This window comes from Medicago sativa, chromosome 5, assembly GCF_051527215.1.
Source record: "Medicago sativa cultivar Bolivia chromosome 5, Bolivia_mono, whole genome shotgun sequence".
NCBI classification, from domain to species: domain Eukaryota; kingdom Viridiplantae; phylum Streptophyta; class Magnoliopsida; order Fabales; family Fabaceae; genus Medicago; species Medicago sativa.
Window position 1 is genome coordinate 22,007,499 of NC_140753.1, and position 22,926 is coordinate 22,030,424.

At 31.5% G+C, this 22,926-nt stretch overlaps 2 protein-coding genes across 2 annotated transcripts; one reads left to right on the top strand and one right to left on the bottom strand.

Moving 5' to 3' along the window:
* The first annotated feature begins 281 nt into the window (after window positions 1–281).
* On the top strand, window positions 282–5,880 carry LOC146921019 (F-box/LRR-repeat protein At2g42730-like). The gene is made up of 4 exons (XM_085711231.1): window positions 282–291; window positions 3,826–4,826; window positions 5,133–5,291; window positions 5,416–5,880. Exons 1-4 carry the CDS (start codon window positions 282–284, stop codon window positions 5,728–5,730), a joined length of 1,485 nt encoding a protein of 494 aa, XP_085567357.1. The 3' UTR covers window positions 5,731–5,880.
* Window positions 5,881–16,036: 10,156 nt separating this feature from the next.
* Window positions 16,037–20,485, bottom strand: LOC146921020 (carboxyl-terminal proteinase, putative (DUF239)). The gene is made up of 7 exons (XM_085714413.1): window positions 19,814–20,485; window positions 19,605–19,691; window positions 19,276–19,488; window positions 18,255–18,419; window positions 17,983–18,036; window positions 17,690–17,836; window positions 16,037–16,676 (listed from the first exon to the last, which is right to left on the bottom strand). Exons 1-7 carry the CDS (start codon window positions 20,165–20,167, stop codon window positions 16,302–16,304), a joined length of 1,395 nt encoding a protein of 464 aa, XP_085570539.1. The 5' UTR covers window positions 20,168–20,485; the 3' UTR covers window positions 16,037–16,301.
* Window positions 20,486–22,926: the final 2,441 nt, after the last annotated feature.

A 22,926-nucleotide genomic window follows, 5' to 3' on the forward strand; every position in this document is an offset into this window, starting at 1 on the left:
ATGAAATCAATTTCACATGGTAGGTGAAATTCGACTAGGACCCATGCCAACTTTTTTTTTTTAATTCATTTCATATCAGCCATAAAATTTGACAAGAGCTTCAAGAAGACTGTATAGATTTCGATTCTCCATTATTTTAAAAGATTTGTTCTGGAGCAAACTCAGCTCAGAAAAAAACAAGGGAGACAAACGGGGTTATACATTCAGTTTCGTTGAAAGATATATAAGACCAAAACAATAACTTAAATTTCCTTTTCTAACGGGTGTTTAACAGTTTCAAAATGAAGGGAGGTAAGTTTTTTTCAAAATTAGAGGGGGGTGTGAGTAACATTTGAATAAACTTCAGGGGACGTAAATGTTATTCGCCCAAAGAAAAAAAGAAATGAGTGTAACCCATGTGTGAAATTAATTACTTGCGAATAAGTATAAATCGTTTGTGCATCTGCTCTCTATCATTCTTAGGAAATTATACCCTATACCCCAACAACTATACTTTTACCCCTACAAATCATAAAAAATACCAATTTTAACCTTTTTCAAAATTACACCCACTCACCCCACAACCCCACATTCAACTTTTCTGGATTTCTCTTTCTCATTTTCTTGCTATCTTTTCCCCTCAATCAAAACTCATTTCCTTGATTCAAAGAATAAAAGCATCACATGTGTGTATTAAATTCCAAAAGCATAGATTACTACCCTTCTTCTTTTACCATAATCAGCATCAAGATTCCCATTCACATTAAGAAAAACAAACCCTAATTTTTTTCTCCCAAAAAAATTAACAATTGGCCATGTATGTAGTTGAATTTGCCGAAGAACAATTAATTGAATTGAAATCTTATTGGTTTAAAATCCTAATCTCTTATCTTCCTTATCATTACGATTTATTTTATTTTATTTTGTTAGTACAAATTTTTACTCTTGGTTTTTGAGCACTAAAGTTGTGATTTCATCTTTAAAAAATAGTGATTTTGTATATCATCAATCTCTCCGCTGGTGATAAAGAAAAATTGTATAGGTTAGTTCTCAATTTTCAGAAAGGTTTATTCAAGCACCGGTGTTAGAAAGTTTAATGGGTGAATGGATGAGATTTTGAAAAAGGATAAAATTGGTATTTGTGATTATTTGTAGGGGTAGAGCCTAGAGGTATAAGTGTTGGGGTATGGGGTAAAATATCCTCATTCTTATTCCACTTTTGCCTCTGGTGTACTGAAAATGAAACTTTCAGAAAATATGTGTTTGTCAAAACTTTTACACTAAGTCAAGCTCCTCTTCTAGTGTTTATGTTTCACACTTTCGATTTTATTTTTAATTAACCCAATTTCATTTATCACTTGCCATAATATTTCAAAAATCTCTTCCAACATAAAAAATGTAACACAAAAGATTTGTTTTAGTTACACCCCTAAATCATCCGGTTACACCCAAATTCCATTAATATTTTATTATTATACCGAAATAGCCCTTAGCCTCATTCGTGTGAATTGTAACCTTAGTTAGTGTATGTATACGTGAAATCAATTGACGTGTGAATATGTAAATTGAATTAACGTGTGAATATGTAAATTGAATTAACGTGAAATCAAAATCTGCAATTAATAGTTTCTTTTAAGAAAAACATCACCGAAATTGAGTTTATGTTCATCTATATGCATCGGAAAAATGTGTACTGGATGATTGTGAAAATTATATTGGGTAGGAAACGAAGCAAAAATGTGTAATAGATGATTTTGTTTAGACATCGTAATCCTCTAATTTGCACACAATTTCTTTCTTTCATAACTTCTCCCAAATTCTACAAATGTTATGTCATTGAATTCGTCAAATTAAAAACACCCCTACTTATCATGATGATCACAGGATGCGATAGAGACCTAAACGACGCAGAGGGTTACCAAGTTACAGATCTATTTCCATGGCGCTTGTGGAGATAAGAGAAGACTACTGATAATATTTTATTTTAGGAAAATGCTTAATGGCACGACAGCCATACAAGCACGAATGGGCACGACACATTACAGACCGTTGGATGAGCTTTTTTCCTTTTATTCATTATTTTCTCTTTCCCATGTTTATATTTGCCAGAGACTTGATTGCCGCGTCGTGCTACATTCGTGGGCTTTTGAGTCGTGCTGCATAGCACTACTCTTTATTTTATTTTAATTCAAAACTGGTTAGGGGTACTTTTGTCAATTTGGGGTGTAACTAAAAATAGTTGGGGTGTAGCTAGAAACAATCAACACAAAATTGAACTAAATATAATTTTTAAGATAAGTACTATGAATGTGTCAGCGAGATTTTAGTCGAGTGATAAGAATTTCATTTTTTAACTTAAAGGACAAAGTTCAAATTTCAATTGAGACAATTGTAAAATTGTCATAGATGTGACCTTTATTAATATTATAATTTTCATTTCCTATTTTTTAAATACCTCGTATACATTAAAAAAAATACATCTATAACAATGATTTATATATATATATATATATATATATATATATATATATATATAGACACACACTGGTAAAAAGTAGTATTTGAATATTTCTTTACAACGAATTTACCTCGAGTATTTTCAAATTTGACAAACTTAACTTATCCAAACCATTGCCATTTATTTATTGAGAAAAACAATTAATTAGAATAAAAGAGTAAAAAAAAATAATGTTATCCCAAAATATAATTTCTATGATAATTTATAAAATAAATAGTATATGTATTTGACTAGATTTTTAGTCAAAAAAAAAAGTATTTGATTATATTCATTGTCTTTTTAAATGATATGAATTAAATTAATTTTTTAATCATTTGAGGTAGAAAATCCTTTGATGATGTGCATATTCCCTGATTATTGAATCACTTACCAAACTAACCAACAATATTATTCATTATTTAGTATATGTGTAATCATATTCAACATTTATAAATAGTAATAAATGCATCTAACTTTTTCACACAAACACACTTTCACAATTATTAACTTTATTTTGTAATTTGTTTTGGATTATCATACTTTTATGTGAGCTAGAGAATTCCCTCTTAGGGTTTGGTTTAAACAAGTGTGGATCTTATTAAGGGGTTTTTCAAATCTCCTAGGGTGGTTGGCTTTTCGATCTTATCTTCCTCTTGAAAGTGGTGATCGCTCATCTTCTTGTCTAGTCCACTTTTGTAAGTTTTTTATGTTTTTTTTATGTGTTTAGGTTGATTTTTGAAAAATTGTTGAAAAATTTAATTCAATTATGCAAAATATCCTTATTCTTGAACCTTCGTCTTAGGTTCACTTCAGTACAGTTCATATTATGAAATTACTTAGATATATGATTAATCTAACGGTTAAGAATGTTGCTTTCTCTGACTAAATCTCAGTAAAATTATTGATGTATCTATTTCACCGTACTATTATACTTAAACCATTAACTTCAATTATTAATTTCCTTGGATTTTCAATTGTTGCGCATCAATTCTCTCAAATAAAATCTCACCATTGGATTAATCTACCGACCAAGAGCAACAATCTCAACCTTTAGATTAATCTTATTAATATTTAGGCCGAGATTTGACCATAGAGGTAAAAACGATCACAAATGAGATTTGGCCAAATGAATTCAAGGTAAAGAGATCACCTTGAAGCAAAAGAAGGTCACTGACAATCTAGTTATATAGTTTTTTTTTTAATGACATGATTTTAAAATTTAAATTTGTTTTTTAAAAAAAAGTAATTTTTTTTAAATGTTATACATCAGTTGTATGGTAAATTTGGTTTATTATGGTTATTGACTTTCCCCTTCAATATTTTGCTTCTAACGTGCATAAATATACAAGGAATAAAGCTATTAGAGGTGCACGGAAAAAGTGAAAGCATTATGAAATTATGTGATCTACATGATGAGATTCTACAAAAGATCTTATCTAGTCTTCCAACAAAAGAAGCTGTTGCAACAAGTGTTTTATCCAAAAGATGGGTGGATCAATGGAAGGGCATCAACGAAATTGATTTGAAATTGGATGATAGTGCACCTGAGAAGAGACAACATTTCATAGACTTTGTGGACAAGTTAGTAATGGTTCGTAAAAATAGGTCAAGCCTTAAAAAGTTATCTCTCTTGTTTGAGGTTGGTAAGGAGTTTCCTAGGGTTAATAAATGGTTAAGTGCTTTTATCAATCCTATGATTGAAGAACTAAACCTTGAACTTGAAAGAGTTGAGAAACCATTGGTGCTCCCTCATCAATTTTTTACATCTGAAAAATTAACAAAGTTTCAACTTAGCATGCGACAAGTCATGAAAATTCCTTCTACCGTAAATTTTAAAAATCTTGTGACATTAACTTTGAAACATGTTATATTCCCTAATAGTTACTTAGCACAAGAGTTTTTCATTGGTTTACCATCATTGAAGGAATTGACCTTAATTAATTGTAATTGGAAGAAAGTTGGTTCCCTCACAATTGTTTGTGAGTTGCTTCAAAGGTTGTTTATTCAGGAGTGGACAGATGAAGATGACGATCATAGCGACGATATTGAGGGAGAAAAAGAAGATATTGAGAAGAAAAATGGTGTCTATGATCTTCAAGATACAAATCAAGATCTAACTCACGATCATGGCGAAATAGATATCCTTGCACCTAAATTGCTAACATTCTCATATCTTGGTGACCTAATAAATGACTATTCCTTGTTTTACACAACTTCAGCCATCGATGCAGTTATTGAGATTTATCCAGAAGAAGAGAATAATCCTGTGCACAGTGGTTATTTTGTGTACAAACTCTTGATAGCTCTCTTTAATGTGAAAAAGCTATCAATTTGTGACTTTTCTCTTGAGGTACGTGGTCTTACCGTCTTAAATTTTATTTACTAAATACTCTCACTATTTTACAAGGAAAATGCTACTTCTCAAGAAAAATAGCTTCAAGAATTTTTCAAGACACAGTTGGCAAATTTTAATTGGATGATTTATTTGTCCACTTCCTATTTTCCAGCCACACCTCCTTGAATTGTGGCAAATAGTGCATTGTGATTGGCTACTCTTTATTCTTGAAGAATTCTTGATGTTATTTTTCTAGAGATATAGCATTGCTCATTTTACAATGAGTGTCACATTTGGTTTTGCTTCGTGTGCATTTCACAGACTCTATTCCAAGCACATTTTTCAGCTGAAAACTTACCTACGTTTTCTCAGCTGGTTGTGCTTCGTGTGATTTCATCGTCAACAATGAATTTATCTTGTCAAGGACTTCAGACCATACTCCAACACTCACCTATCTTAGAAGAAATTGAGTTTGATGTGGTAACTTGAGTCAATTAAATTGCAAGTTTTACTTGTACTTGTATTTAATTTAATTTCATACATGCTTGTGACTGATCATGGTATGCAAGTAATATAAATGTGTTTTGCTCATAAAATGTGACAGAAACATACGACGACGGCGGTCACTTTGGCGGAAAATGGTGAAAATGACATTAACCCATTACCGGCATGCTTTGGGACACACCTAAAGATTATCAAAATATATGGCTTTTGTGGGTTTGAAGGAGAGCTAAATGCGATAAGATTTTTGCTGCAGACAGCTCAAGTTTTGGATACACTGTATCTTTACATTGATGAATATGCTTTTGACTCTCTTTGGGAAGAAAGGTTAGAGAGGTTGTATGAGCAGATTTTAGGGTTTCCTAAAGCTTCATTAGACTGCGACATAATTTTAGACGTAGATCGTAGAGATGGTTAAATTGGATTGCATCATAAATTTTTGTGGGGGGAAATAGTTAGATTGAGTTGTAGAGTTGGTTAAATTTCAAAGCTCATTCTTGAGGTTTCAATAATGATTGAGATTTTATTGTAAAAATAAATAAATGAAGATTTAGATTTTTTTTTTATAGCATTTTCTCCTAATAGGCTATGAGTAATGTTAACAACACTATATTTTGAACAATCTCTCTAATATATTCACTCATTTTTGACATGTATTTTTCAACACTCTCTCTAACACCCATTCTTTTTACATTAATGCTAGTTGTCCCGAATTAGAATTTCACGAGTTATCCCGAAAAAGTTATATACAAAGCCATTTTTGTTGACTTTCATAATTGCATGCCATGCTTCCCATGTTTTCCGGAAATAACTAAATTCAATTGGCTAATTGCTTATCGGGTTGATCTCGGGATGATCTTTTTCGGGAGGAATAGCACTGCTCTTCTTTTTAACACTTAAGTTTATTAGTGTCACTTTAATTAATATAAAATTTCTTAAGCTACAAATTTTAATCATTTTCAAAAAAAGATAAATTTGACTAGATTTATTGTCCTCATAAAGGATATGTAGGAATTTTTCAAAAATTAAAATCATTAACTCCAAATTTATTGTTCAAAAAGAGTGGGTGTTAGAGAGAGTGTTGAAAAATACATGTCAAAAATGAGTGAATATATTAGAGAGATTGTTCAAAATATAGTGTATTAATCTTTTTACGAGGATATGTATTAATTTCTATCATCATTTACTTCGTTGTCAAACGTCTCGTTAGTGTATCTCAATTGATAGCTATCAGAAATATTATGTGTAGATGTCGAATTTCGGGTTTTCCACTTCTCCACGATTAATGTGTGGAATCTAGCGACTAAACTACTTTACCAAAACGAAAAATTCGTTGGTCAAACATTTTGTAAAAAAAAAAACAAAAAACTTCCTTAGTCAAATGTTTGTTGACCAAACTTTTTTTAAATATCTCTTTTTTTTTAAATATTTCTTTAATAATTATTAATTTCTTTAATCATTTATTTACAAAAGGAATACTAAATAAATTTGTTAGCAGGTTTGCCAAGCGATCCACCAATTTTTGAAAAATTCCTACATAATTAAATAATTTATAATAATATGATGCGTTTTTTACCTTGGAGTTAATGATTTTATTTTTTGACCAGGCTAAATTTTGTTTTTTTACTAAAGACCAAACTGAAAGTTAATGATTAGTAAAATGAAAATGAGTTTTTTAACTTGAAGTTAATGATTTTATTTAATGTGTGTGAATCTAACTACTAGATAACTTAACCAAAAAATAATACTTCGTTGGTCAAACATTTTGTCATAAAAAAAAAAAACTTCCTTAGTCAAACTCTTTTTGACCAACTAATTTTTAAAATTTCTTTAATAATTATTTGACGAAAGGAATATATACTATGTATAAAGAAAATAGACTTAAAATACATGAACTGAGCTGGCTTTTTTATTACCTATTTCATCCTTCATTTAAACTATTTTATTTACTATTTTATCCTTTAATAATATTATTTTAAATTTAAATTAAAAAAATTAGATCACATTAAAATAGGAAATATCTCACTGCAATAGAAACAATATTATCAATATTATATTTGAAGGGGATAAAGATTTTGGGCACATTTTCGTACGATGGTAACCTCGTAAGCAATTTATTATTTTCTATCTTACCCTATCTTAGCCACCAATGCAACTATTGAGGTTCATGGACAACACAATGATACCTTGAATGCTGGTTTTTTTTGTCTTTAAACTTTTAAATGCCCTCTCAAGTGTGAATAAGCTATTAATCTCTAATTTTTTGCTCTTGAGGTACGTGGTTTTATCTTCTATAACCTTTTGTTTTTTATGATTTTGTATGTGACAGGCTATAAGTGATGAACCTCTTTTAGAGGTGAACCTACCTAAGGGTGTTCAGAACCGAACTGATCCAAAAAAAACCGCCAACCGATCCAAAAAAACCGAAAACTGCAAAAAACCGATTTTTTTTGGATGTGTTTGGGCCATAGAAATTAAAACCGACCGGTTCGGTTCGGTTTTCGGTTTATAACTTAAGAACCGGACCGAACCGAACCGAACCGCACTTATTATACTCTTAAGACTATTCTATTACTTAGGCCGGTTTTGTCAACTAAAACTCTTCAAATCTCACTCATCTGTTACCAAGGCAACTAGCGAACTACCAGGTAGCAAGTACCAAGAGCGTGTTTAATTCTTTCTTACTTCCCCAATGATGACTTTTGCTATTAAGTTGAAGGAATCGTATGGTTCATTCACTAATCTACCAACACTCCAAACACTAATCACCTCTCTTCTCTCCCTTTGCAATGCGTCGCCCACCTCCGATACCCGTACCACCGCCGCCGATTCCGTCACCCTCTTCGACACCAACAATCCTCTCACCGGATCCGACTCTTTCTCTATGAATCATCAGGTAACATTTTCGTGTATACTCACTACCACTCTGATACTCTTTTCCTTCTCTTCAATAGTTGAATCAGATAGATTAGAAGCAATGGGTTTTTTGCTCTAATTTGTGAAAATCCATGATCAAAGGGCGCTATTACTGTAATTTGGGTTTCTTATAATTTTTAATGTTATTAGTAGCTTATATTTTTTGCATTATAAGGAAAGGATGCGTCCCTGTAGAGTTTGGTAGCTAGCTTTTGTTAAATAAAATTATCTTGTGAAAATCCATCAAAAAGAATATATTAGAAAGGATGGGTTCTAAATAAATAAAATTAGATTAGAAATTTATCTTAGAAAAATTTGATTAGATTAGAATGAATTAGCTTGGGTTTCTTTGCGTATCTTGCTTAAATAAAATTTATCAGTTGTGAAAATCCATGATCAATAGTTGAATGAAATAGGTTAGAAAGAACAGGTTCTTTGATTCACTTACTTCTTTGTGTATAAAAAATGTTGATTGATTTTTTTTTATCACTTACTTGTTTGGTATAACTTCTTGTATAAAAATGTTTGGTAACAACAATTGTTGATTTGTTTTTTTCCATATAAGAATGTATGTTTGAAATCTTCTTTGTTATAGAATTATTTGTTAATTCGTATGTGGATGTTTTGCAGGCTGAAAACATTCAAACTAATGAGAGTAGAATAGCTGGCAATGTTGAATCCATGAACTCTATTGCTGAACCTGGACTACTTGCAACACTGCCACCGAGTTTGGAGGGGAAAAATGATGTGAACGTTGGTGAAGGTTCCAATGATAAGAAGAAAAGGAAAGTTGGAGAAAATTCAACAAATGCAGCTATCAAGGGTCCTGATGCTGGAGATTCAGGTACTAGAAAAGCTTGTAGAACTAGATCTTGGGTCTGGAAACATTTTACAAAAGATGATCATCCAACTAATCCTAGAGCTACGTGTAATTGGTGTGCGGCTACCTATGCTGCTGAATCACATAAAAATGGCACAACCAATCTAAGAATCCATTTGCTCAGTCAATGTAAAAAATTTCCAAAAGAGTCTCTTGATCCTTCTCAACAAACACTAACTCTTCAACAATTGAAAAAAGAAGATGGGAATGGAACTGGTAGTACTCTTGCTGCTGTCCATTTTGATGCTGAAGCATGTAGGAAAGCATTAGCTAGAATGATAATTGTTGATGAGTTACCTTTTAAGTTTGTTGAGGGGGAGGGGTTTCGCTATTTCATGAGTGTTGTGCAGCCTAGATTCTCAATTCCTTCTAGGATTTCAGCTGCTAGAGATTGTTGGGATATTTTCACTGATGAGAAACATAAGTTAAAAAGTATTTTTAGGAGGGGATTACAAAGTGTTAGCCTCACCACTGATTGTTGGACTTCTGTCCAAAATTTGAGTTATCTTTGTCTAACTGCACATTTCATTGATCAAGATTGGAAGTTGCACAAAAGAGTTCTTAATTTTTGTCCAATTATGGATCATAGGGGAGTAACAATTGGTAGGAAAATTGAAAAATGTTTGGAGGAGTGGCAGATTGATAAAGTTTTTACCATTACAGTCGATAATGCTAGTTCCAATGATGTTGCTATTACTTATGGAGGACTGGAATTCACATCCACTGAAGGGGGAATACTTACATGTCAGGTGCTGTGCTCACATTTTGAATCTTGTTGTCAAAGACGGATTAACAAAAATCCAGTCTTCATTTAGCAAAATTAGAAATGCAGTCAGATATGTTCGTCAATCTCCCGGTCGCATGGATAGGTTTAGAACTTGCATTAGGGAAGCTAGAGTGCAAGAAAAGTGTACTGTGCAGTTGGATGTCTCAACTAGGTGGAACTCTACTTACTTGATGCTTGACAGTGCAATTAAGTTTCAGAAGGCTTTTAAGAGATTGAGTGAAAAGTGTGCTGAATTTTCGCGTATCGAAGGTGGGGTTCCAAAAAATGAGGATTGGGTGAATGCAAAATCCTTTGTTAAATTCCTGAAAATATTTTATGATATTACTAACAAGGTTTCTGGTTCAAATGTTGTAACTTCTTCTCAGTATTTCAATGAGCATGTTTTGATATTGACTACCTTCAAGAAATGGATAGGGAGTTTTGACAAACATCTTGGAGACATGGCTGGAATGATGAAAGGTAAGTATGATAAATATTGGGGGAATGTTAAAAATGTCAACTTGTTGATATATGTTGCAATGATGCTTGATCCTAGAAACAAGATGCAATTTGTTGAGTGGGGCATGAATAAATGTTATGAAAAGGAACTTGCTGATTTTTTGTTTGAGAAGGTAAAGGAGACTTTACAAGATAGTTTGATAGATATAAGCTTTGTATTCAAGGTCAATCTGAAAATCAAACTCAATCTTCTACTGATATGGAAGTGGAAGAACTTGATGTTTTGGAAAATGCATTGGATTTGGAATTTGAGAAAGATATGAGTCTTGCTGATAATATGAATGTAAATGAAGTGGATTTGTATCTCATGGAGGGTTTAGAGAAGAAAAGTCCTAATTTTGACATATTGAATTGGTGGAAGGTGAATTCCACCAAATATCCAATTCTTGCCCAAGTTGCTAGAGATGTGTTGGCCATGCCAGTTTCTACTGTTGCTTCAGAGTCTGCTTTTAGCACCGGAGGTAGAGTGCTAAATTGTTACAGGAGCTCTCTTACACCAAAGACAGTTGAAGCACTAGTTTGTGCCCAAAATTGGTGTCGATCCTCTCCAATTGCATCAGATGTTGAAGATCTTTTGGAGGACTTAGAACAACTGGAACTAGGTAATTTTCTCTTTCTTATTGTTGAATTTATTATGGTCTGAGTTTATTAAAGTTGTTTATTTTTTCTTTCTTTCTCATGAATATAGATTTATGTATTTGTGTATTTTGTACATTTTAGATCTTGCTCCAATACCACAGCTGACTGAAGAGATGTCTGATATTGACTCTGATTAATGTTTTATTGGATGGAATAGTTATTCAGTTTGAAATGGTGTCAAATCTGTTATGGTATGATCTTGTGGACTTGATTTAAATTGCAATAGAATTCAGAAATTCTGCATAATACTTATTAAATTGTCTGCTCATTTTGGCCTTGCAGTGAAAAGATTGGGAATGCTGGACTTAAATTTTTGGCTGGATGGACTAGTTAATTATGGATTTTGTTTTGCTTTATGGGAATTGTAGCTTTAAACTTTCCGATTTTCGTTTAAGTACTCCTTATGTTACTCTTGAGGTTTTGGTTAGTTATGTTTATGATGGTACTAAGGTTGATCTTTGATCTTGTGGTATTATTTTGTTTGTTTTGATGACTTGTTATTTGCCTTTTATGATCAAAATGATATAGCCTTTGTTTCTTTATTGTTGCATGGATAGTATTTGTTTCTATTGCTACAGACTACAAAAGTATCTTTATAATTGCATGCTACAAAAGTTTGCAGCAACTTATATGTATCTAGTATATGTATCCTACAACTTATAGAATTAGGAAAGAATTTTCTACAACCTAATATATGAAAGAAAAAAGAGATACTATAAATCGTAACTTATATGTGTTCTTTTTTTTTTTGGTTACTTTATAATTGCATGCTACAAAAGTTTGCATCAACTTATATGTATCCAGTATATGTATCGTACAACTTATAGAATTAGGAAAGAATTTTCTACAACCTAATATATGAAAGAAAAAAGAGATACTATAAATAGTAACTTATATGTGTTCAACAAGGAAAAAGCTTATCTCAAAATTATTTTTAATAAGAATATTAATATCACTTTTTTACAATTTGGATAACAGAAAACCGATCCAAATTAAACCGTGATAATTTGGATCGGATTGGTTCGGATTTTTTTTAGCATCAACCGAACCGAGCCGAACTGCATATTTTTTATTTTTTGGATCGGTTCACTTTTTGCCTCATAACCGAGTCGAACCGCACCGCGAACACCCCTAAACCTACCTGCATTTGATTATCTAGTTGTTTTACATGTGATCTCATCATTATCTACGAATTTTCGTTGTCATGAAAAACAAGGCATACTACAATACTCACCTATTCTAGAAGAACTTGAATTTGATTTGGTTCGTAAATTGAAAGTTTTACTTTATATTTAATTACATATGCAGTTGTGACTTGCTAATATAAATGTGTTTTGCTAATATATGCCCTCTCCGTTATTTTTTAAGTGTTGTTTTGTAATTGTAGCAAAGGAAGGAAGGGGTCATTATGGCTGAAAATGGTGGAGACTACAATATTGATCCATTAACGAAATGCTTTGAAACATGTAACACCCTTGAACCCTACCAATAATATTTAAATACAAATACAACAATAAATAACATCTCCAAAATCATGGGTAAAGAACCTCTCCATTTATAACTTTTTCCATTTGTTGCAATTTGGAGAGATATAAACACATAAAAAATAATGATGGTGGGATCCACTTAGTGGAGATTGCAACAAATGGAAAAAGTTATAAATGGAGAGGATCTTGACCCCAAAATCATATAAGGTTTCAGCATCATAATTCAATCTCATAATACATTAAATAAATCAACATAGTTCTCAACATAAATCCAACATAGAATATAAATAAAATAATTCCCAAAATATCCTAATCAAAGCCTAGACTAAACTCCAAAGCAAAGAAAATGAGGAATCATCCAGCTAATCCTCGGAACTCACGTAGTATTAAATTGAAAAAAAGTAGGTTTTTTCAAAAGAACAATAAAAAATAAAAAATATATGCCAATATGTTATAAGAAAAGACATAATTTCAAATAAAATTATTGTTTTTTAGGGGAAAATAATTGTTGACATAAAAGTAGAAATAAAATAATTATCTATAAAAAACGTAGAAATAAAATACTTGAAATAATTAAAAATTGGGTTAAATGTGTTTTTGGTCCCTATAAATATGTCAATTTTTTGTTTTAGTCCCTCTAAAAAATTTCTTCAACTTTAAGTCCCTCAAAAAAATTTCATCTCCACTTTTGGTCCCTCACTTTTGGTCCATCCAAAAAAAAAAATTAGAATTTTTTAACAAAACATGAATTTAATATGAATTTTTATATTTTTTAAGGTTAAAAATTCATATTTACTTTGTGTTTTGTTAAAAAATTATAATTTTTTTGGAATTTTTTACACATTTCTACACAATTTCATTTAAAAATACAAAAATTAAATTAAAAAGGGTTAATTATGTTTCTAGTCCCTATAAAATAGTGACCTTGTAAGTTTAGTCCCTACTTAATTTTAATAGCATTTTTAGTCCCTATAAAAAAAAATTACTTATAATTTTAGTCCCTGCTAAAACAAAGTTTGATTAATTATCCTTAAACTCTTAAATTTTTGAACGATTTTTTTGAGACAAGATTAGAACACTATGAAAGGTTCGTTTACTAAAATTTAGAATTTTCTGACATGAAATGAATTAAATATGAATTTTTTAAAACGACAAAAGTTAAAGATAAAAAGTAATAAAATCTGGATGTAGAAATCAAATTTTACGATAATTTTTTGCGGACGAACTTTTAGTAATGTTCTAAACATGTCTGCAAAAAAAAGTTCAAAAATTTAAGAGTTTAAGCATAAATTAAACAAATTTGAATTGAGTAGGGACTAATACTCAGTGCAGAAAAACAAAATTAGGGACTAAAAATGCTATTAAAATTAAGTAGGGACTAAACTTACAAGGTCGCTATTTTATAGGGACTAGAAACATAATTAACCCAATTAAAAATTGAGACCAAAAGTAGTGATTGAAAATTTTATAGGAACTAAAAGTTGAAGAAATTTTTTAGAGGGACTAAAACAAAAGGTTAAAATATTTATATGGGTCAAAAACATATTTAACCCTTAAAAATTTAATAAAAGATTTTCAAACAGTAAAATTTACAAAAATAAATTATGAGTCAAGACTGTTTTATGAGGGGTGAGTCAAGATTAATAATTATTTGTGTGATTTTTTATTTTATTTTATAAAAAGCCAAAGAGAATAATTATATTAACGAACTACCATAAATATAAGGTGTGTCGTCCAACATGGATGACAATGGGTATCTTTAGGCATGATACTATAGCACCTCTAAAAGGTAAGGTGAGAGAGGATCACTCCGACGAAGACCACGACCTGACACAATAGAACCTAGCGATGATCCATTAACCAAAACGAAATAGTCTATTGTCTCAACACATAACATAATCCAACTGACACAACGAGATTAAAATCCCAATTGCATCATAACATCACGGAAGTATTCCCAGTCTAACATGTCATATGCTTTACTAATATCCAGCTTAAGTGTCACATCTCATTTATTCTCTTTAGTTTTTGCCTTCATGTAGTGAACGATATCAATTGCCACCATTGCATTGTCAAGAATGGATCGACCTAAGAAGAAAGCTGACTAGTTAATAGATATACACCTATCCACCACCTGCTTAAGTCTATTCGCAAGCACCTTGGCAACAGTCTTATACACAACATTACAGAGAGAAATAGGCCACCAATACTTCACATATACATGGGCATCACCTTTAGGAATGAGTGTGATATTGATGGAATTAACATGAGGCAGAAAGGCATCATTTTCTAACCATTGACATTCTGCTTAATATACTTCATGACCACGTGTATCCCAAAAATGTTGATAGAAACCCGGGTTGAATCCATCCGGATCAAGACAGTTATATGCTTGCATGGAAAAAGTTGCTTGTTTGAAATCTTCTGCGGTGAAAGGGACAGTCAACATATCATTGTCTTCCTCAGTGATGGTTGATGGGACCAACTTAATAACATTTTCACGGAGTCCATTTGATTTTTGGAAAAGTTGCGTAAAGTAATCACGCACGATATGTCGTATACCATCTTCAGACCAACACACAACACCATCCTCATCTTCTAAATGTCCAACTCTATTCATCTTCCTCCTTATAGTAGAAGTTGCATGAAAGAATTTTGTGTTGAGGTCCATCGCGATACCAAAACGTCTTTGCTCGTTGTTTTCAAAACATGTCATGTTTAATCAACAATTTATCCAATTTATGACGTAACATATTGAAATAATTGACATTGATGCATCTGCAGGGAACCCATTGCTTCAAGTTTGCGTTGGGTCTTGTGAATATCTTTCCTTGTATTTTGGTTAACATTCTTGCTCCATTTCGAGTGATCCAAAGCACACTGATTAAGTTTCTGCTAAAGAGGACGATTTCCATAACCCTGCCACATTTGGGAAACAAACGGTCCAAACTCCACATTGCTTCAAGTTTGCGTTGGGTCTTGTGAATATCTTTCCTTGTATTTTGGTTAACATTCTTGCTCCATTTCGAGTGATCCGAAGCACACTGATTAAGTTTCTGCTAAAGAGGACGATTTCCATAACCCTGCCACCTTTGAGAAACAAACAGTCCAAACTCCGATTCAACTAGCCAAGCATTTCCAAAACAAAAACGATGATGACCCCGAACTGTAGTAACTTGAGGTGCACAATCGAGCCAGAGAGGGTAGTGATCAGGCGAAGTGGTGGTGAGACATGTCATGATTGCATTCGAAAACCTGTTAAACCATCTATCATTACTCGATCTAATTTTTCTTTCACAACACTATTATTCCTAGACTTTTGAACCAAGTGAAAATATAGTAGATGCATCATTTCATAATTACAAAACTATAGGAACCTTGTATATGCAATTGTTTGTAAATAAAATGGAACTAAGTATTTGTTAGTTTTAGTCATTGAAAAGCCACTCAAATCAACTGTGGAGAACATAAGAAGGAAGGGATACGTACCAAAAAAAAAAAGAAAATGGAAGGGATATATACCAATAACGGTACATAGTATATTTATTATTTATCTTTAAAGATTTACATAAGAGTCCATGCAGTAATGGTATAATCAATGGATGACATGTTAGTCAACATTTAAAGAACAAATCCTAATCAAAAGGAATTTAATTTAAAATATAAGAATAAATGACCCCAAGCACCTTGAATGCCCTTCAAAAAGGAGAACCAATATCACCCAAACCTAAAAATGCCAAAAAGAAAAAGAAAAAAAATCACTTTTTTTATGCTTCATTCCCTTAGGGACATTTCACATTTCTTCCTGGTCCACCATAGTAAAAGTAATTCCCCCAAACATTATTTATTCCTCCTTGTATGTCATAGCAATTTGGATGATCCGCTAGAACCCTTAGATTTGACAAGGGTATCAAATTGTTATCCCAATCCACAACTTGCAAATTCCTAAAGTATGATGCTTTTCCAAAACCTTCTCCAGCAAAATGGCCACTACCCATTTGAGTTGAAGTGTGTGACCCTTGTCTTGAATTCACAATTTCTCCACCAAATTGTACCATACTTGCATGATCCCTTAAGTGTGTGAACAAAAATGATGGCCAGTACCCTACCAATATTCCGGACCCAAATTCAAGCCACCAATTTCCATGCTTTGGATCCTAAAATAAAATAGTAAAACAAAACTTTCAATGACACTCCTTTTGTTATTTTTGTATTTTGCAACAAAGCAAAAAATTTCAATTAAAGCTAGACATAATTATGAATAGCATCATGTTAGCTTGGTTGGCAAGTGAAATGGGTCAAAAGGAGGAGTAAGAAAAGTGGTGAATGTGTGAAGGGTATTTACAAAATAATAGGAAATTTTGTTAAAATAATAATAAAATGATGAACAAAACTATAAAAGGTTGAAGAGTTTCAGAATTAGAAGCTCTTTGTTGGGAAAAAGGAAGAGAATCTTTAAAAGAATGGAAAACATATAAGAGAAATACAGTTCATTATTCGAATTCACTAGGCATGCGTGTAATGTCCCAAAGTATTAAAGTGAATAAAGTGGTGCATGTTGTTAACTAAGACTAGACATTGTACAACACTTTGCATGCACTATTTTCATTTTTGTCTTTTTTCAAAATTTTCATTTTATAAAAAAGAATTTTTATCTTGGAATGGAAAACATAAAATAACTTCCCCTATACTTCTTCTAATATTCTATATCACAAAATTCAATGGTGTTTGTTACTTCCAAAACAATGGAGACCCCACCATTGAGCATTTTTAATCATTTTTATTTATTTATATTTGTTTTTGAGTTCCTTTGAAGCTTTTGACCATGAAATTTGAAGACTTTTGTGAACCTAGTAAAAGATTCATATCAAAGGGCAGGGATCAATCTTCTATCCTTTAGGTGGGACCCTTAATTTGATCCATCAATATTGGTTGTTGGATTTCAACCAAAGTGTATATGCTCAAAACAGATTTCTAAACTATATAGAATACAAATGCATTAAGTAATATAAACCCCTAATCCGTTTTATAAGACTTGTGTGACAAAGTTTAGCTTTTCCAATCAATAGTAAAACTAAATTATCCACTATAAAAAATATAAAAAAGAAAATTGGACACTTGTAATATAAATTGTCAATAATTTTCTTATAGAGCACAGAATAAAAATTACCTTCCAAATGAGCAAGCTAATATCAAATTGGCCCCCAGTATATGAAGAAGTTGGAGAGATTGCAGCACCAATTGCAATTTTATTGTTAGTTTGAACAAACCCTGAACAAAGTAAATTGTAGCATCCAGTTGCTTGATATGCATCACTCTGCAAATAATAATAAATATTTTTTATTATTTATTTTCATTATTGAATATCTTCTTATCTTAACTTACACTTCAAGCAAAGGTTTATAATTATGTATTTATAGTATATAACTTCTCTCCCTTTTCTTTATTGAGTTTTATACTTACCGTCCAATAAGTAAAGAATCTAGGGTAACTGTCCCCATAGAGCTCAGGGCTGACCTGAAAAAAAATAATTTAAATTAGTTTATTTGGCTAAGATACAAAAATTAAAAAGATGGAGAAAATTTTATGGTAGGTAGTTGAGTAATGCTAACTGTCTTTGAATGCTAACCAAATATAGTGCATTTAAGAGTAAGAGAGAATCATTGAAATATCGAAATAAAGAAAAAGTGTGTTTCAACAAATGAAGAATCAATTAAGTTGAAGTAATGGCTTGCCTGCCAACCAGCTTCAATGGTGTTGAGATCATCTCCAAATGAACCAGAAATGACCCACATTTGGGACAAGCTGAATTCATATTGGTTTGCTACACGTGGAGCCCACACGTTTATGCTAGCCTTTGCTCCATAGTATTGATTTCCAGTCACATATCCAACTGCATGCTGTACAACAATAAAAACTATTAGGCGATTTCTACTATGATACAAATACTATACACACATTGATATGTATACATCAATAAAAATTTGAGGAAATTGAAGTGATAGAATATAAACACATGTGTCGGTGTAGACACCTGACATATATCGGATGTCGGTAACACCTTCACTCTGAAGTGTCACTATTGTATGGAGTATTTTGAATATAATCTAAGGCTATTTAAGGAAATTAAATTTGAAATAAGACAATTTTTTTTTAAAATATCGGATATCGGAAACATGTGTTAGTGTCATACGCGCATATATATCGGATATCTGAGACGCCTATCTGAAGTGTCAGTGATCATTTTGAATATAGTTTAAGGTTCCTTGGTGAGATTAAATTTTTTTTACCTAAAATTTTTCCTTGCAAAGCTCATGCTAGCTTATATTTCAAGTTTGATTTTTTTGGTTAGATTTCCCTACACAAGGTAATGTGATAGTTGCAGCACACACAAGAATAGAAACATCATTAAGTGAAACATTAACTAACTGAAGAACCATGAAATTCTGCAATCACTATAAATAGGGCAAAAGGTTGAAGTTTCATTATCAATGAAATTCCAACTACTCTAGATTTATTGTTCTTGCTTCCATGAATACTCATTTTCATACCAAACAAGACAAATGGACATTAAAACATGAAAAAAAGAAGAAGAAAAAAAAAACATAAGCAAAGAATGAAAATCAAAACAGTATATTTGTTTCTTAATGTCTTGCTTCATTTGATAAATAAAATAATTTAATAAAATTAAAAAACAAACATGAACTTCAATTTCTTGGTGTGAATTTTCAGAAGCTGCATTGCATTTGCATATACCTCATGTCCATTGCTATTTGTGTCCCTTCTAACACGTCGTCTTAATTTTCTTCCAAATGTATTGATAGAACTAGCCCTTAACATGTCTTGTTCCGTTGTTCTTCTGATTGGAATTGTTCCTTCCGGACATGATTCACCCGACAAGCTCCATGACTGAAAATTCTCGCTCGACACATCCCTTTTGTTATGAGTTTTAGGCCTTTCTGGAGGATCCTGCACACATGCAAGAAAATAAAATTACATTTTTTTTAAATAAATATTTCCCTTATATCTTAACTTATACATATAATAAAAATCTTTAGATTGTTTTTGACTCAATTAGAATTTACCAGTGGTCTTTGTCCTTTTAACATAGGATGATCAAAAGCTGGTTGTTGATGAGACGCAACACATTCTATGATATCACCGTCAGGACTCTGAAAAAAATTACAAAAAATATATATCAAAAAATTATGATAAAACAGAGCAGAAAACAGAACAAAAAAACAGAGTAAAAACAGGGGAAGTGAAAAAACAAAAGCATGAAACTTTAACATACCTGAATTGTCTTAATTGAAGGTTTATTGATCTGTTGAAGTCGATTTCTTATGATGTTTAATTTGAACAACTCTTCCTTTGGTTTAAAAGTGTTATTGGCAACAGGGTTGTTGTCAATTTTTGAGGAGGAAAAAACAGGACAAAGGAAAGAAAAAACAAGAAGAAAATGTACAAGATTGTAAATGATTGGAGAAGTCAAACACAAGCTAAAATCCATGCTTGAGAATTTTCCTTTCTTTGTTTCTATTGAAGAATCCGTTTGAAGTAGTTCACATTGATCTTGTCTTCTTCTTCCATCTACAAAAACAAAATTGTTGTGTGTTCCTAGATTTTGATTGTGGCAAGGGAAACACATCTTCCACCAAAGCTATACTATAGAATATACATAAAAATGAGTATTCTAAGTATGGTTAATTACTTCTTTCACTATTTTCAATGCCTTGGAAGCATAGTATATAATTGTATAACGTGCTTCTATTCTCTTTGTGAGTCAAAACTTGTAAAACTTGGGTTATGTTACTGACAACTTGAGCTCTCAGGAGTTGGGTGGATGATTAAAATACATGAAAGGGTTGGGTTGTATTCAAGTTTTGCCCATGTGGGTTGGAGCCCTTATAAATGCCTAGATTAGTGATGAAATCGTGCTAAGTTTAAAAATTTATAGGAGTGTGTACAAGGGAAGGGGTACACGAATCATAGCAGCTTATAAATATATGTTGAATTTCAAAGGTATCTTTCTGCTTAACCAAGATTATTTAATGTACATGACTTATGAAAAAAAAAAATGTTTAAAGTCTTTATATGTAAATCTAAAATAAAGGTCAGTCCGACGGACCAGCGACGATCGAGTCTAACGAAATGAGCTAGTCTTTCACGAAATGACAAATGAAAGCTTGAATACTATCTCAAAGAGGTATTCACATTTAGTGTCTGACTGTGTTTCAAATATGATTACCTCCTCTAATTGAATCTAACCAGGGTTGTTCTTAAGAATTATGGTGTCATGGCCGAATCAATAAAATTGTGCCATTTTAACTATTTAAATTTCTTCTTGCATTTTTTATTGCAAACGATTTATTCATAATTAAAATTCTCTAAAAATATATTTTCAATAGATTTAATTAAAAACTAGTTATAACGAAATATATTTATATATTAATAACTACTAAGTAAAAATAATCATTTTTGTGCCCCTAAAAATCTGGTCTCCTGGGTTGCTGTACTTCTCGCTCACTCTTAGGGCCGCCTCTGAATCTAACAAAAGAGACTAGTTTTTTTCTTTCAAAATGAAAGAGACTAATCTTTTATAACAAAATAGATTAAAGTTTAAAGGAGAATGTTAACCAGTGCCTCAGGGGCATTGGTTAAGCACCAAAAGAAGCAAGTTTTTGTTAAAAAGTAATGTAATTATTACTTGATGAAAAGTGACAGTTTATAGTTCTAAGACAGAAAATTCTATTTTTGGATTCCTTAACCAGTGTCCCCGGGGCACTGGTCAACAAAACCCAAGTTTAAATGATATCTGAGAGAGACATCTACATTTTAATGTTTGACAATAGATCAAACATGATTACATGTGGCGAAGTAAATATGTAAAAAAAAAAAAAATTCAAACTATTACACATATATGAATAATGTGGTACGAAAAAAAGTAAATGAATAGATTTATAAAAAAAACAAATTAAGATAAATGACTTTTGTTGTAATTTTATCCAAAAAAAATCATATTCGAATGGTTATCATTTTTTTGACAATCATTCGAATGGTTATCATGATAAAGCAACCATTTGTTCTTTTTGCAGCATAACTTAATGATGTGCTTTTTGCAATTGTTGATAATGATATATTTTTTCAACTGAAGAATTTTATTTGTTGGTGCTTTAATTAAATAAAAAAATAGATATGTAACTATCAATTATGAAAAGGGTTAATATATTTTGAATATAAATAATGTACTTGAAAACATGAGTTTGTGGTGTGAGGAAAGAGAATGAAGAAAGGAGATTGAGAGAGATAACAAAACAAGAAATGTTTCCAGTCTAGAATACAAGGACTGTAACTTTAGCTTTTATGTTTGTTAGTTTATTGGGGCAAAATGGGACTGATGATTTCTGTTATTCTTTACTTTTGTGTCTGAATGAGGACAGATAGGAATTACAATTGATTCTGGGTTTCCAAAGTTCTATCTTTGCTTTGAGTCTCTCTTCCTTTCTCATTTCCCAAGATGTTCTATCATGAGTCAGCAACACTTCATAGCACTCCATTACTATTATTTTGGGTAACAATAAAGCTATCCTACTTTGATTTCTCAATGTGATAATTTCCCATATATACTTTTGTTATAATCTTTGGAGGATTTGGATAACTTAATTACAACAAGAAAATTAATAATACTCATGGTAATCTTGTGACAAAACAAGTGCAATTATCTACAAGATTAATTTGTACATTCAAACATAGTGTTGATATACATGTAAAGTTCACATTGAATTAGAAAAGTATACGTTGAACAACATATAATTGAAAGGACTTACATACCGAATGTTGTAAAGTTGTCTCCAAATCATTTTGTATGATTACTCAAAACTAAGTAAGATGATGAACCAAATTTTCGCCTAGTATATGAATAAGTCAAGACTAAAAGGTGGACGCTGATTATTTTGATTACGCTCGAACCTCTGCACACTTATCAATGAATATGAACCACATTCAACAATATTTAAATTGAAAAATTTGTATCACCGTGGTAAGTAACAATACTGGCTCTCCATTTTCTAGTTACCATTACCATATGGAAGTGAAACCAAATTGTTTTGTATATGTGCCCCCAATCCAACCTTGTAGGCACGTGCTGCACCCTCCATGCACGTCATAGTTATAGTTTGTCTATTGTTTTATTTTTGGGGCTCAATATTTAACTGAACAACCTCATCTATAGAAAAACCTATACTGTTTACCAACTTAACCAAGTGTAAAAAATACTAAATTACCTGAAAGGCCACTTATCATACTCTATTTGCTCACTAAATTCTTTTCCTATGTAAGAAAAATATGTTTTATTAAACCAGAGTATAAGTGGTTCGTTCCTAAATTTTAACTCAAGTGATAATGTCA

Bases quoted from the DNA above. Each gene is read 5' to 3' on its own strand.
- LOC146921019 (XM_085711231.1), top strand. The intron at 4,827-5,132 runs GTACGTGGTCTT...TGCATTTCACAG, and splicing joins TTTGTGACTTTTCTCTTGAG to ACTCTATTCCAAGCACATTT. The intron at 5,292-5,415 runs GTAACTTGAGTC...AAAATGTGACAG, and splicing joins AAGAAATTGAGTTTGATGTG to AAACATACGACGACGGCGGT.
- LOC146921020 (XM_085714413.1), bottom strand. From the start codon at position 20,167: ATGTGTTTCCCTTGCCACAATCAAAATCTAGGAACACACAACAATTTT. The intron at 18,037-18,254 runs GCAAGCCATTAC...ATTTTTTTTCAG, and splicing joins CCATTGAAGCTGGTTGGCAG to GTCAGCCCTGAGCTCTATGG. The intron at 16,677-17,689 runs GTAATTTTTATT...ATTTTATTTTAG, and splicing joins TTAGCTTGCTCATTTGGAAG to GATCCAAAGCATGGAAATTG.